The sequence below is a fragment of the Cupressus sempervirens genome, chromosome 3 (assembly GCF_028749045.1).
Source record: "Cupressus sempervirens isolate cs-2001-9-10 chromosome 3, ASM2874904v1, whole genome shotgun sequence".
Taxonomy (NCBI): domain Eukaryota; kingdom Viridiplantae; phylum Streptophyta; class Pinopsida; order Cupressales; family Cupressaceae; genus Cupressus; species Cupressus sempervirens.
The window spans coordinates 459,760,506-459,775,191 of record NC_143120.1 but is presented as its reverse complement, the minus strand read 5'-3'; the positions used below and the strand labels follow the sequence as shown (position 1 = coordinate 459,775,191).

At 36.4% G+C, this 14,686-nt stretch overlaps 1 protein-coding gene across 2 annotated transcripts in view; it reads right to left on the bottom strand.

The window, feature by feature from the left end:
• The window catches only part of LOC149567088 (transcription initiation factor TFIID subunit), an 86,103-nt gene extending 72,096 nt beyond the window's left edge, over positions 1 to 14,007 (bottom strand). The window contains exon 1 of one of the 2 annotated variants that reach the window (XM_089820306.1): positions 13,549 to 14,007. In XM_089820306.1, coding sequence (XP_089676432.1) covers positions 13,549 to 13,837 — 289 coding nt within the window. In that variant the 5' untranslated portion in view covers positions 13,838 to 14,007. The remainder of the gene's footprint in view (positions 1 to 13,548) is intronic. The other variant, XM_089820307.1, reaches the window with a different exon arrangement.
• Between the last annotated feature and the right edge of the window lie 679 nt (positions 14,008 to 14,686).

The window sequence follows — 14,686 nt, the reverse complement described above, 5'->3', positions numbered from 1 at the left end:
TTCAATTACTTGGTAATGTAGGGACATCATCCTAGATATTAACCCTTTGTTAGCAGATCCTAATGATTACTTTTGGTTATTGTGTCACACGTTTTGTAAAGATTGCCAACTAGATAAGAATTTTGGAAGGATATAAAGTAAGGACAGTTTTTGTATGCGGGGTATGATGATGAGATGTGAACTTTATGCTTGATGTCATGATGATGCTATTTTGTTGTGCTGATAATCAGATGCAAGATTTGATGTATGGTCAGAATCAAGTGTGAACTATACAAAGGACTAATCAGGTATTGGGATATCAGTACAATCATTTTGGTATTATATCGATCACCTATTGTATTGATTGTAAATCATTATTGAGCAGCAAGCTCCCATTGTAAAACAATTCCTAATAGGATTAAGACCTCTAACAAGGACTAATGTACTGTATGTATGTAATGACTCCTAACAAGGTCAAAACTCCTAACAAAGTATTTTGAGATTGGTATGGTACCATCCCCACCGGGTTTTCCCTTGGCTAGGGTTTCCTTGCAAACAAATCATGGTGTTATGAGTTTCTCATTGTCACGTGCTTTACTTTTCAGTATTATTATTTGTGGACACATATGGTTAAGTCTTGAAATATTTAATCAGTGCAAAAGTGCTACAATGCTAACCCCACCCCCCCCTCAATATTGCCTATTTCTAACAGATCCACCATACCTACTCACAGAGGGTAGAACGTGGGCTTTCACCTCAAACTTCTCCTAGAGAAGAATGATCTCCGCCATTACTAATCTCTTATGCTTCTTGGTCCATCCTGAAAGCATTTCACAGAGATTAATAATAGTCCAAGACTATTTTAAAGAGAAATATCAATGCCTGAATCATATATGACTCACTATCCCAATGATATACCATGAATTAATAACATGATAAATTCATGAATGTTATTCGACTATAAAGAATATTTATCACTTTATAAGTTAGTCTTCCACCAGCCTTCTTTCCTAATTTTGGTCAATAATGAAATTAGACAAAAATGCAACTTGAAGCGTTGAGTGAAATGAAATCTATGGGTCATTCCTAGTCTTCGAACCGGCTTTGATACCATGTTAATTTTGTAGAAGTGCTTGTTAACCACAAGCAAACCATCAAATTTGTTACCTTCCCAACCATAGATGATAGCTCTTATCATCGCTCCCAAGCATTATTATTGATGCAAGAATGGCCTTGCATATATGTGAATCAATGCCTCCTAATAGACCTCCAATCAGCCTTGTAGTTTTGGCGCCAAGAATAGGATGAAACCTACAAATTACAAGATGAATTCATATAAGTCTTGACCAATTACATAATTGCAAGTTACATGAATTGCCCCAATAGGGCCAGACCCAAATAAGGATTAATATGACAAAGTTCATTAGCAACATAGCTAAGGCCGACAAGCCAATTAGCCATTAGGTGTACTTAGTCAGCCCTAGAAGAGATCCAGACTAGCTACACATCAACATAGAGAGCTTCCAATTAATTAGACAAGGGTCATTATCGACAATTGGATATAAACAAATCCACTGGATGAAATCTTGAGGTATGGTTTAATTTGATGTAATAAATATTTTAACTCCAGCAAATTTTGTTTTGTAATGCTAAAGATCTTATCCAAACTCTATAATAATTGTTTTCTGCACTAAATTATAGAATATTTCTCAATGGAACTATACCTGGTTCACACTTGGTATGCCCTAGTTCGACCTAGGTTTGGCCTGGAGGAACCAGTTTGCACGGGTTTGAACCCAAGTGGAACCCACAAGTGAACTGGGACTAGGACCAAGGACCAAGGATCAGTTCACCTAGTCTAGAGGGCCAAGGGGAGAACTAGGTAACAATATTCCATACTCAAAATAATACTTGCATAATTAAATATTACTATTAATTTAACTTCAAAATTATTATTTTGACCATTATAAACTTTAAATTAAAATCTGAATACAAACTTTGAAAATATTGAAATTACATTTTGCTTTAGTCTTTCTTCCAATCTCCAGCTTCCTTACTTTTGTCTTAAAATGTTTTCTAAATTTCTGCCTAAGTTAGGGGTCTCTCTCCACTAACTTTGCCAAAGAAAATAAGGGTTTTTGTCCTAAAATCTCTGGTCTTTTCTTTTGTCCTCTATTTGCTGAGCCACATTTCACATTCCACAAGGGATGAAATCAGATATAAAATGCATTCCTCATATTGGTGCCTACTTCTCCTTGTCTGATATCTCTTTTATTTTTATATCTTTTTCCTTCAGTGATCATGATTCTTCACATGCCCCTTGACTTTAAATTAAATTAAACTTCAATTTATATTTTATAATTATTATTTTTTGTTGTTTCAACTTATTATTCTTATTAATTATTATCTCATAAACAGAGGGGGTTGTTACACATTAATCTCTTAGGATATAGTGTCAATATTCACTTTATTCATCTGAGGATGTTTTCTTTGCAATCATTGTAAGATTTCCTCTGCATACCTTACACTGTAATAACCCCAACAGGTTATAACTTCTTCAAACACCAAAATCTTCTCTAGTTCAGTTGTTCGACATTTTGTCAAACACTTTTCCGGCAATCTTTGATACCAATGTAATATCCTCTTACAAGGAACTAATATGCAAGTGCAATTCTTTTGGTATTTTCAATGCAAATACATGGAAACTAGATATGAAATGCATACCTACAGCGAACTGATAATAGTGATGCCCAAGAATGGAAATTCACCAATGAAATACTCCAAGTTGCCTATTTGTTTCAGTTGTGCTAATTCCTAGAAATAAACCTATGGATCTTTCTTGTCAAATCTTTCAACCAACCTATCCACAAAGTCCTAATACTCTGTCACTTGATTATGCTGAAGTGCTACCATACCATGGTATCACCAATCATGTCTACTCCCTCCAAATGCAAAGTGGCATATTTGACAGCTTCAATCTCTATCATTGGCCTTAGTGCCAAAAAAGTGTCAAGCTTATGAATCCAAGCTTGAGCTGTCATCTTTCCACTCCCATCAAATGTAGGCATAGTAAGCTTGCCTGTAGCCATCTTCAACTCGCTATTTTGACCCCTAGGCCTCCTATCCTATCTGAGTGACTTGTAATGTTCTCTTCTCTGATTTACAAAGCGTTCAAAGGTCATCCTCTCCCCAACCTACGTGCCAATAATTCTCATTCATCATTTGCAGCCATAAGGATATCTGCAAATGTCTCATCCTCAACTTCCTTTGTTGGTTCCTGTACTGGTTCTTCTCTAACAAAGGTAGGACGTGTGGGCCTGTCTGCTATTCTGGAAAGAGTTCTATGAGCTCTAGGTGATCCCACTGCACTCCTATTATCCTCTTGTTCCTGATTATGTCTATCCTATGGATTCATGTGCTCAACCATGGTGGTGAGTGTCTGCAAAGCCTGAGCCATCCACTCTTGTCCTATAACCATTGCTCTGTAAAATTCCCTTGTTTCCTGATCCTCATTCCTATTGTCTCTTGGTGGGCTACGCTCTTGCCTGTCATCCATGGTGTCTAGCTGCCTGTAAAAATCTTGTTCCCTGATAAATAAAGCTTGCCTATGAGTGGAAAATCTGTGAGAGCCAACCCCAGGTGGCTACATACAATTGCTAAACCCTTAGGATGGTAGGATTTAGCTCTGATACCAATGTAATAACCCCAACAACTTATAACTTCTTCAAACACCAAAATCTTCTCTAGTTCAGTTGTTTGACATTTTGTCAAACACTTTTCAAGCAATCTTTGATACCAATGTAATATCCTCTTACAAGGAACTAATATGCAAGTGCAATTCTTTTGGTATTTTCAATGCAAATACATGGAAACTAGATATGAATTGCATACCTGTAGCCAACTAATAATAGTGATGCCCAAGAATGGAAATGAATCAAACATAGATACTATAGCACGGCATCGTGCATGCGTACTGCAGCAACCAAAATCTATCCTCCAATTTAAGCACAAATAGAACTTCTGAATTGAAGCTCTCCTGAATACCAAATTCAATGGATATTTCACCACCTCAAATGGTTGCAACACTAAAGAGTTGACATTCTCCAATGGTTGACTGAAATCGAAAACCTTAGTTTTTTCTCCCACTTAATATCAAATGCAATTCACAATAATCGGATGATAAACAATGGAGCTCTCACCTCTATTTATACTTTTCCTTCACCCTTCTAGAAGGAAATAAAATATTTAATAATTGCATTCTCTAGAAATTTCCCCCTTTCCAATAATTAGTGTGCTTTTAGGAAATCCAACTCCCAGCTAACTTCCATCTCAGGAATTTCAGAAAAGAAGAGGGCTCCTTTTCTATTTGGGATGGTCATATGAAAAAGAAATGGCTGAACTCGATTAATCCTCCACTTGTCTATTTTAAGAAAAGCAAGGAGGCAAGGGAAACGTGTAAATGGTCCCCCCCTCCGAAGGGATGGACAAAACTTAATTTTGATGGGGCAACTAGAGGCAATCCAGGAACAGCAGGTATTGGCTGTATCATTAATGATGACACAGGTAAATGGATTACTAAAAAAGCCATGTCTATTCATCCTACTTCCAACAATTTGGCAGAACTCGAAGCACTAGAAAAAGGTCTACAACTATGTCAAAAGTTAAGATTATCAAATATCGTTATTGAAGGTGACTCACAAATTGTCTTAAATGCGATAAGGAAACGAGCAACCCCCAACAGGGTCCTTAATTCTAAGTTAGAAGAAGTTCTTGGGCTCCTAGATCTGTTTGCAGAAATCTGGATGTCACATTTATCGAGAAGGTAATCGAAAGGCAGATTATTTAGCAAATGATGGAGCGATTGGTGTTAACTCCTTGGTTGTCAAAGATATGTTATAAACACTTCCGATTATAGTTTTTGTTTTTATTTTTAGTTGCTTTTTCATAAGGTGTAGTCCTTTTAAAATAATGTAGTTTTCATAAAGGATGGTAAGTGGTAAAGCCTCTATCCAAGAATAAATGTAGCAAAGGGAAGAGTAGCATAATACATTGAGTATATTAAGTCACCATCAATGGTATATTAGTTAGGCTAGTGGGTATAACTTTAAGTTTTTTAGCCCTTAGATATATCTTCTTAACATATACTATGGGATCTTTTAATCAAATCTCGGCTTTGTAGTGCATGTTATGCTTATTTTTCAGTCTGGTTTGTCATCATTAATAGTATTAGTGTGGTCTCTTTATTACTCCTTTTGTTATGGTTCCTTCTGAAGGGTTGTCTGCAGTATGATTACATTTAAGTGACGTCAAGGCACTAAGATATTGGAGGAAGTATCGAGGTGTTTCTAGAGTCTTCGATGAGATTTTGTTTTGTTCCTTTTGTTTAGGTCTTGCCATGTCTTTGTCACTGTGCATGTTGTCTTCGTAAAATGGATACATTCATGTGTTTTCCATACCTCAGGTTCGCACCATGGCCTTCTGAGGCAATATTAAACCAGAAAGATGGAACAGGGTGGTGAGGCCAGTTGACGGAATGACGCGTATTGCAGTCAGCAGGGCAATAGGAGAGGGTTTCTTCAAATACGATTTTACCTAGAGGACGAATAGCAACATTATAGGGACCTTCATTGGGTGTATGGTGAGAGCCAAGATAAACAAATGGGACATAGTGAAATTGTGTCTAAATATCTTTGATCCCATTTGGTGCCATGGCTTGATAGAAGCGGTTATGAGCTTGGATGAGATGTTAAGAGTACCCCTTCCTGAAATGTACATGAACCACCCACCAGGGAGCCTTGTCGCGGCAAATATACTAAGGCGGCTTACACTGGTAGTAAGGAACCTGGTAGCCTTCAATGAGGTATGGCCAAAAATGGAATCTTGTTTTCAATTCCTTCTTAGATGGAGAAAAATCAGGATGGATAATGGAATTGACTGGCTCAGCAACTATCTTAATTTGTTTAATGCATACATCCATCCGGGGGTTATATTTGGTAACTTGGAGGCATTGGACTTTTGTACACCCAATATCGAGAAGCCCAGCAAGGAAAAGTTCACCTTTGAATTCTCCCCCCCCCCCCCCCCCCCGTGTTAAGTCGGAAAACCCTAATGATATTGCAGAAGTCATGAAGTCATTATGGTGTTTTGGAAGAAATAAGGTGTGCCTGGGTTATAGTAAGATAGCTCCGATTTTTGGTGGGTGCATCTGCCTGCTCCGTTCTGTGTTGATGGCCGAATATTCGCCAAATGATGCCTCTCTGAGGTAAAAAAATTTGATGGTATCTTGTTATAATCTTGGTCTTATAGCTTTTAGTATCATATGGTCAGTAGCTCATATAGTTTCTATCAAGTATCTACCTGCCCTTTAGGGATTTTGTTTCAGTAGCATGGCTCTACAATATGTTCTTCATATTGTAAAACGAGGAGGGTCAAAGTAGTGGCCTTATGCCATATAGAAGACTCTGCAAATATGTTATAACTCTATTCTTAATAAGTGGATATTATTAGTAGTTGTGGCACTCGAGTTAACTGGTATGCAGCATGGTTTTCGCATCTTTTTATAGCTAATTTAATGGTTTTCATGCGGCTTGTTTCTTTCCGATTATAGTATGGGAAGATGCTCAGTTATGAATGATTGGATTTGTAATGAAAACTTAAGAGTATCATTCGGTATTATAGTAGAGTAGTTAAATTATTTGATTCAAATTTCTTAACAATCATGGGCAGTTTCAGCAAGGAATTCTGTTCCCAAGTAGTCTGCTATGTGGTAGTCTTCGTTTAGTTTATGCAGACTGATTGATCTTCATGTATAAAGTATCAAGTCTGGTAATTCTCTTAGCATGAATGGGTAATTCTCTGACTGATCTTGTCAATGTAATTTCTCATAGATTATCTATTCAAGTATTACTCTGCTCTCTTGTTATTAATCTTGATTTCAGCATGCTCTGTCTGGCCTTTTGGAACACTTGTCTGCTGAATTTGACTTTAGTCTTTTTGGTATCTTTGGAGGATGTAATCAGCATATGGTTTTCTTTAAGAGTATAACTGGTTGTTTATTGTTGTCTTTGAATGGCAGTAGAGCTTTATGTATTAAAAGGAAATTAGGAACATCTCAGTTTTCTATGGAAGGCTTTAGCTAGTTTTAAATTTAATAATGGTTTTAATTGACTTAGCCATACAAGGAATTAATTTCCCATATTGGTCAATACTGATTTATATTGACAAAATGCTCTATGAATTTATTAAGTGGGATATGGCAAAGCCTTTTAACAATGAATGAGGGGGATGGTTTTGAGTAATTTTGGTTGGATAAAGTAGAACCAGCCTATTTTTTATCCCTCCTAGGTTATCTAATTGTTTACCTAATCAGGAAGCTAATGAATATGTTACTACTAACCATTCTGATGATCAAGTTAGTAAGGAATCTGCGATTTTAACACTCAGCGATGGATGGAGCATACAGTATCGGTTGGTATGGTTCTCAGCCAACAGGTTTTCATATGGCATAAGAGGCACTAGATCAAGTGATTTTATGGATTACGTCCATTATATTGTAACAATAACAGGTATAATAATTCTACTGGGGTATGCCCCTTTCATGTTGTAATAACAAAGGACCACGGTCCCAGGCAAGACTAAAGGTTTTCTTCTCCATTCTTTCCTACCAGTGCCCATTTGAATGGAGATATTTTGTTGTATGCTATTTAACTTAATTAATATAAGCAAGGCTTCGGTCATTTATCGATCAAAAAAAAAAATTACTAGAAGTTTCCTCCTTCCAATAATTAATGCACTCATTAGAAGCTTCTCTCTTGCAATACAATAATTAATTGGGCTTCTAGAAAATTAAATTACTAGAAGTTTCCCCCTTCCAATAATTAATGCACTCGCAATTAATTAAATTTAATTAAATATAAAGTCACCTTTTTATTTAATGACTTAGAAATTAATTTAATCAATTTCTCCTTATTTCTCCACTTAGCCTTCAGAGAATGTCAAGGCTAAGAACTCCACTGAGATGCTAAAAAGATGGGGACATTACATACAGTCTCATTCAGCAAGGAGATTTTGGAAGATAATTTAGTGATTAGCTAGGAGTCTAGGAAGATTGCCCAACAGTCAATCAACCTTTTCAGCTACAGCAAAGTGACCACAGATGGATTTTACATATACTCAATTATTTGCTGTCTCTCATCGATAATGCTGTCACACTGAAGATCATATGAGTGAATTGATATTCTCTGTGTATTGACTACACCCATTTCCTCCTATCATCCTATCTTGCACCATCATAAATAACTATTGCCTGACTTTGACTTTATTCATGTCTGATATTGACTACACCCATTTCCTCCCACCATCCTATCTTGCACCATCATAAATAACTATTGCCTGACTTCGATTTTATTCATGTCTGACCCATTTTCGACTATATTCATGTCGGACAAGATCTTGTCAAGGCAACAATGTGCCAAATATTGACTACTGAAATCACACTACCAGATAATAAGTTTACATTTTAAGAAGAAAAAGAATCCATACCAGGAACATAACAATAATATGCTTTATTCTGAGGGTAATACTCAAATACAAAACAAGCAATACAAGGAGGGCCTCTCATAAATCGGCACCCTGACCCCTAACTGCATGTCATGTTTAAGGGACCAACAATTGTCAGTTAAGACTCTACCAGTTGGTTTAGGTGTTTGCAAGTTGCAACCATCCAAATAATTACAATACCTGAACCAAAAATTAAATGGACAAAACTATGTTCAAATAACAACATGAATTACATATGGATGACTCCCCAGAACTAAATTCTATTTTTCTGTTATCACAAATATTCTGCAAGAAATTGTCATATACTTTTCAAGGGAAAAAAAATTAAATATTTTTGTAAACACACCAAATGTTCTATTATCTTGTAGTTGATATAATAGAGCAGTCTAAACAATTTTGATTATTGCACCGAGATTGTGCAGCCTATTAGTTAGTTGATTTCTGTTGCCTTGTAATTTGTGCCAAAGAAAGAAGAGCACTATTTTGGCTAAAAATTTGACTGTAAAATGTTTTGTAGCTTCTTGTCATTTTTTATCAGAAAATTTTAGCCTCCTAGGTTCTTGCTATATTTAGCTTGTTCTTCTAGAACCTTAGTTTAATGGTTATTTAGGCTTTCTTTTTAGTTTTTTAAATTTAGTCTATTTTCAGATACACATGTAGTCTATTTTTAGATACACTATTATTAGCGTATATAAACTTTATTTAAGAGTGAATTGTTAACAGAATAATCAATCCGTTGTTTTTTTAGTTTCATGGTATTGTGTGGCCCTTTGCAATCCGTATGAGGTGGTTTATCTAGTGAGGAATTCCATAGCCATCCCCTGTTCCATTGTCACCCTTATCCTCCTCTTTATTATTCGAGTTCCTTAACATAATGGTCAACCATGGAAAGCATTTGGGGAGATTACGATAGGATATCCAGTATGTCATTCCCTTCTAAGCCCAAGGGTGGGACACTCTTTGCACCCACATGGCCGCATGGGACTATCTGTCACCACCATGAGGTGACGTACTTAGAACAGGACCTTTGAGGAATACATGTTTCTCCTCCTTGTATTCCCCTGTTATCCCTACCATTAATTGATTAAAGCAAACATATAAAAGATCATATAACATACCAGATTGCATGTGGTATTAATCATTCATACCAAATCACTGATATGATGCACAAGACTATAACTTGATTTGAGTCCTTAAATTTCTTTGCCGGCGCCTTCTACAAAGGAGGCTTCCTCCCTTTTATACTCTCATAATGCTTCAAGGGAAATACCTATTTGCAATTGCTGTCCCTTTTAAAGAGTCACAACTCTTCCTTTGAACCTTAATTGAGTTTTTAACTAAAAATCTTTTATCGTAGGAAATGCCTGACTTTATTAATTATTTTAATCTAGAGTGCCCAATTAAAATAAATTATTATTCCCTTCACCTTAATTCAGCCTCCTATTAATTCTTATTGCCCAGATTTAATATCAAGAGAGGATGTGATTTAATAACTTCCCCAACGCCATGATTTGTTAATTACATGGTGGATCACAGGAATGCAAAATGTGGGCTGCCAACCCTAGTTTGGTGGGGTGTGACACACAAGAATAAGATTTTTTTTGGTTAAATATTTCATATATAAGATTTTTTTCAAATAAATATTTCATATACAAGTTTTGTTTTTTCCAGCCCAATTTCCTGAAAAGAATATTTGGTTAGGTCAATAAAAATAGGAAAAACAAGGCAATCAAGGTTCGAGGAGTTTATTGAGAATGCAAACGAGCAGGAAATATTTGGTAGGAATAAAAAATATTAAGGCTTCGCATGTATCCAAGTGGCTTCCTGGTAACTGCACCTGTGCACCTGTTTCATTCTTTCCTGGTTCTGAATACTACACATTTTTTTCTCAGTTTGGACAAAGAATTTCAACAGATTTATGAGTTGTTTTCAGCATTTTGTGTTCCCCTGGCTTCCCTGTGAAAGCCACCAGTTCTCGGTGTCCTGTTTTCTAGTGACTTATCTATTTGCCACTCTCAGGGTGCCCCGATCCTCTAAAAAGGTTACAGTTGGATGGGTGCTAGGATAACGCTACCATTGAATCTGAATGCCTTTGTCACTGTGGATTTCCAAATTCCATGGCATGACAGCAAAAAATCTTCAGATGGTTAAACACTAGAGTGATATTCCCTTTGCTGATATTTCCTTGTGGGGAATCAATGGTATCTGGTAATCAAATATTTTGAGCATGCTTTGATGGGCAGGTTTATTGATGTCTGGCTCTCTTACAGATCACTGCTAAAGTGGGTATCCAGGGGATGGAAATGAAAATTTGAAGCAGATATTGACTAGATCAAATATTGTGTGGGTTTCTACTTTTTCCATTGCATCCTTCTTTGTCACAGAGAAGAAAGACTATAATTTTTGTGTGGTCCTTTTTTTATGGGCACTTGTAGTCTGTTCCTGAATCAATTGAAACCTGATTTTGATCCAATGTTTTTAGCATGTTTTGATGGGCAGCTTCATAGATGTCTAGCTCTCTTACAAATCACTGGTAAAGTGAGTAATTTGAAGCCAATATTAGCTAGATCGATATTGTGTGGGTTTTTACTTTTTACTTTTTCCATTGTGTCAATATTTATCACAGAGAAGAAAGACTATAACTTTTGTGTGGCCCTTGTTCAATGGGCACTTGGAGTCTGTTCCTGAATCAATTGATACCTGATAATGATCCAATAAATGGGACACCCTCCCAGGTGCTGGTGTGTGAAAGACTCCCATTCGATTACTTTTAGGGAATGAGGATGATCTATAAGCAATAGGAAATGCTATTGGATGTATGATACATCGGCTCCACCCAAAGGAAAAAAATTAGCATCCCACATCTGAGTGGAAGTTAATCTTCTTAATGGGTTTCCCAAATCCATCATTTTGAAACTATAAGATTTATTTTATACTCAGATAATTGACTATAAGAAAATTATTTTCAAAGGCAATTTTTGTCAAGAACGTGATCATTTTCAAGTAAACTGCCCTAAAACCTAAATTTAACGAGGGCAAGAGACAAGAAATCCAAATATCTGGTAAGACAATCAGCAACAAAGGAAATCTAGAAGATTCCAATAATAAGATACCTCTTATTCTGACCCCTTCATGTATGTCCCAGATGTGGCTCCTATGAAAAATGAGGTGCTTCTAAGATAAGGTGTGTGATCAAGAAGACCTGGAAAGGGTAGTTTGAGGAGAAACTGTGTTTCCTTAAAGGGAGTCATTATGTGCTAAAGACAGTAAAGTACAATCTTTGGCATATGTCCAAATGACAGTAGAGTGGAGGAAGAGATTAATACAACTGGTTCTTCAGTCATCAACCAAAAAGTCAAAGGAATGAAGAATGTTGAAATAAAATCAAAAACTTTGGAGGCAGCTGTTGGGAAGTATCCAACTTGGATTCAACATTGATTGCAAAGAACATTCAGGTAACAATAATGGCAATGCAGAAGCATGCAAGCATATGAGTGATCCTCATAAAACAAAAACGAACTAAGAAAATATATGGTTTGCACAAATCTTGTGTAGACAGTTGTATAGTGCTGCCTCAACAATGCTTTGAGTAAAGCAGATCTTAGCACAGAACTTAAAAGCTTGTGTGCTAGGTACAGATGTACTGAATGAAAGTCACCTGAACAAACAGAAGTCTTCTGCAATAGAGCAGATCACAATGATGGTACAATGGTGCACACAATTGTCAGCAACATTTGGCATAATCATTCGCACTCCCACACATTGGAAGGAAGAAATGTTGCACGTCATCTCAAAGCAAATCACTATGGTTAAAATAGTGTAAGGGAATAATTACAAATCATTCAACTTCCATAACTATTTCTTGTTCCTTTATCTATGGAGATGGAAATCTTCAATCGTGACTGTTGCAGAGGTTGGTTGATGCTTTTGTAAGTGAAACTTGGGAGATTGGCAACAAGGAGAATATATTAAGCCTAGTCTGAACAAAGATTTGTGCTGTGACCAGTCTTTTTTTTATTGATAATTTGTTTGGGATCATTATCTATCATGGGAAGACTGAAACAAGTGCCAATTTGTGCACTTTCCTTATTTAAAGTATGTTCGTTGGGTTAACTCTAAAGGGCTGCATGGTCTATTGGGTCCCCTAACCAGGACTGCGTCATATCCTTATATTAAGAAGCCCTTTCAGTGAGCAAAGATTTTGTTGATCTGGTTCATTCTTTGCATACCTGTCTTCTGTACTCCCTATCTCTGGGGTTGTGTATTCTGTAATTTTGATGCCTTTTAGTCGGCATGAGTCTTTCCTCGTCCATGAATGAGATTTCTAGCTTGTGGATTCAACTGCATTTGTTTATTTATTAACATTTTGAATCAGACTCCATCGTCGAAATGAAGAGAAGTACCAACTTAGTTATCTAAATAGAAGTTCAGGGATAGAGGTGACGGAATGGAGCCCGAGTTGAATGGAACAGATGAAATCAAAATAAAATTTAAATAGATAAATAACTATACAAGTATCAGTAATCTAAGAATAAACTACCGAATTGGCTATTAATGATGGACTGTTATTTTTTTCCTTCGGTAACTCTGTAAAAAAATCATGTTTTTTCAAAAAAATTAAAAGCTTGGAGGAGTTAATCAATGTAGTATGACTCACTCCTTAAAAATACTGTGTATTTAGGATTCGGCCAGCAGAAAGGAAAATGAGTGATCCTTTTTTTCACTAAAGAAGAGTTTTTATTGCTACAATGGATAACAGTGATCTTGGGCTCGTCTTGTCAAAAAAAAAAGGTGCAAGGAAAAGGGATTGAGTCGACAGGGATGAGTTCAAATGGCAATTACATAATGTTAAAGGAGTTCTCATTGGAGGTGAAATTACAGATATAGGTCCCCATAGACTTTAACCCAAGACATGACCTTCATCGACGACATCTAGGCCGAAGGTAACCTTGGAGAAGAATTTACTGGAGAAGGAAAAGAACCGATGCAATTGAGAATAAATTAACTTACGTGAAGGATGCAGAGAGGCCAGAGATGCAGAGGAGCATGATCGTAAGTGGAGGGAAGCAGTGGCCTTGTCGAAGAGGAGAGCTCTAACCCTGAGCTGCAAATGGATTTGGGAATTTGATTTATTTCCATCCTCTGCATTAGACATGAAATTTTTCCATGCCAAGAAACTATTTAGGTACGGCGCCATCTGCATGTAATGGGAGTCTCCCAACCATGCTCGCCAGCCTCCGTTGCTATCTAACTTCTTCGCAAGCTCGTAACCGACACCATCCTCTCCCAGTAGATCCATCGAAATTACAGAGCCACCATAAATTTAAACTGAGCAAGCAAGTATCCCGAGTACCAAACTTGATCCTGAAATAGTCCGCTCAAATTTCTCTTACCAGAAAGAGGATTATTTTTTCACGTTTCCTGTGTCCATCGAAACAGTCCTAGCGCTGTTTTGTTCGTGTCAGGATTTCGATAAAAATGTAAATCATAGAAAATACTTTATAAATAAATTTAAAAATATATTGTATATAATACTATTACTGGTGAGTCTAATTAGCACTTGCATCTAAGAAGTTTTAAGGCACATAAGAATTATACAGAGAAGTCAAATGTAAAAAATAACATGAAAGATTTTTTTTAATAGAATTTCATAAAAATATTTAGAATTTAAGTACAAAATATATTTAAAAATTATATTAAATGTCTTCAATCATTATGAGACACATGATATGGTCTACGTATTAATAATAAGCTAAAAGTTAAGCTCTAGATGATTTGTCCATGCCTAAGTCTCAATCATTCCATATATAGCGTGTACTTAAAGTACTGGATAGAGCTAGTCAGTAGTGGTCATGGGTGTCAGAGGAGCAGATGTGATTGAGTGTTTTTCCTCGAGAACCATTTTCCCGACATCCTATTGACCGCATGTTGACTGTTAACCATAGCTTTCCGAACCACTTGTTGAGCCTAAATCGCATCATTTTAACTATGGTTAAGTAACTTGAGTCAAAGTGGCCGACTTTGAATGGTAGGTAAGATGGTTTGTTACGTGTCACTTTGAAATGAAAATATTTCAATAAGCAAAATTGAAATGTCTTGCGAACTAGTTTTCGCAACTTCATAGATCTGGTTTTCACAACTTCATAGA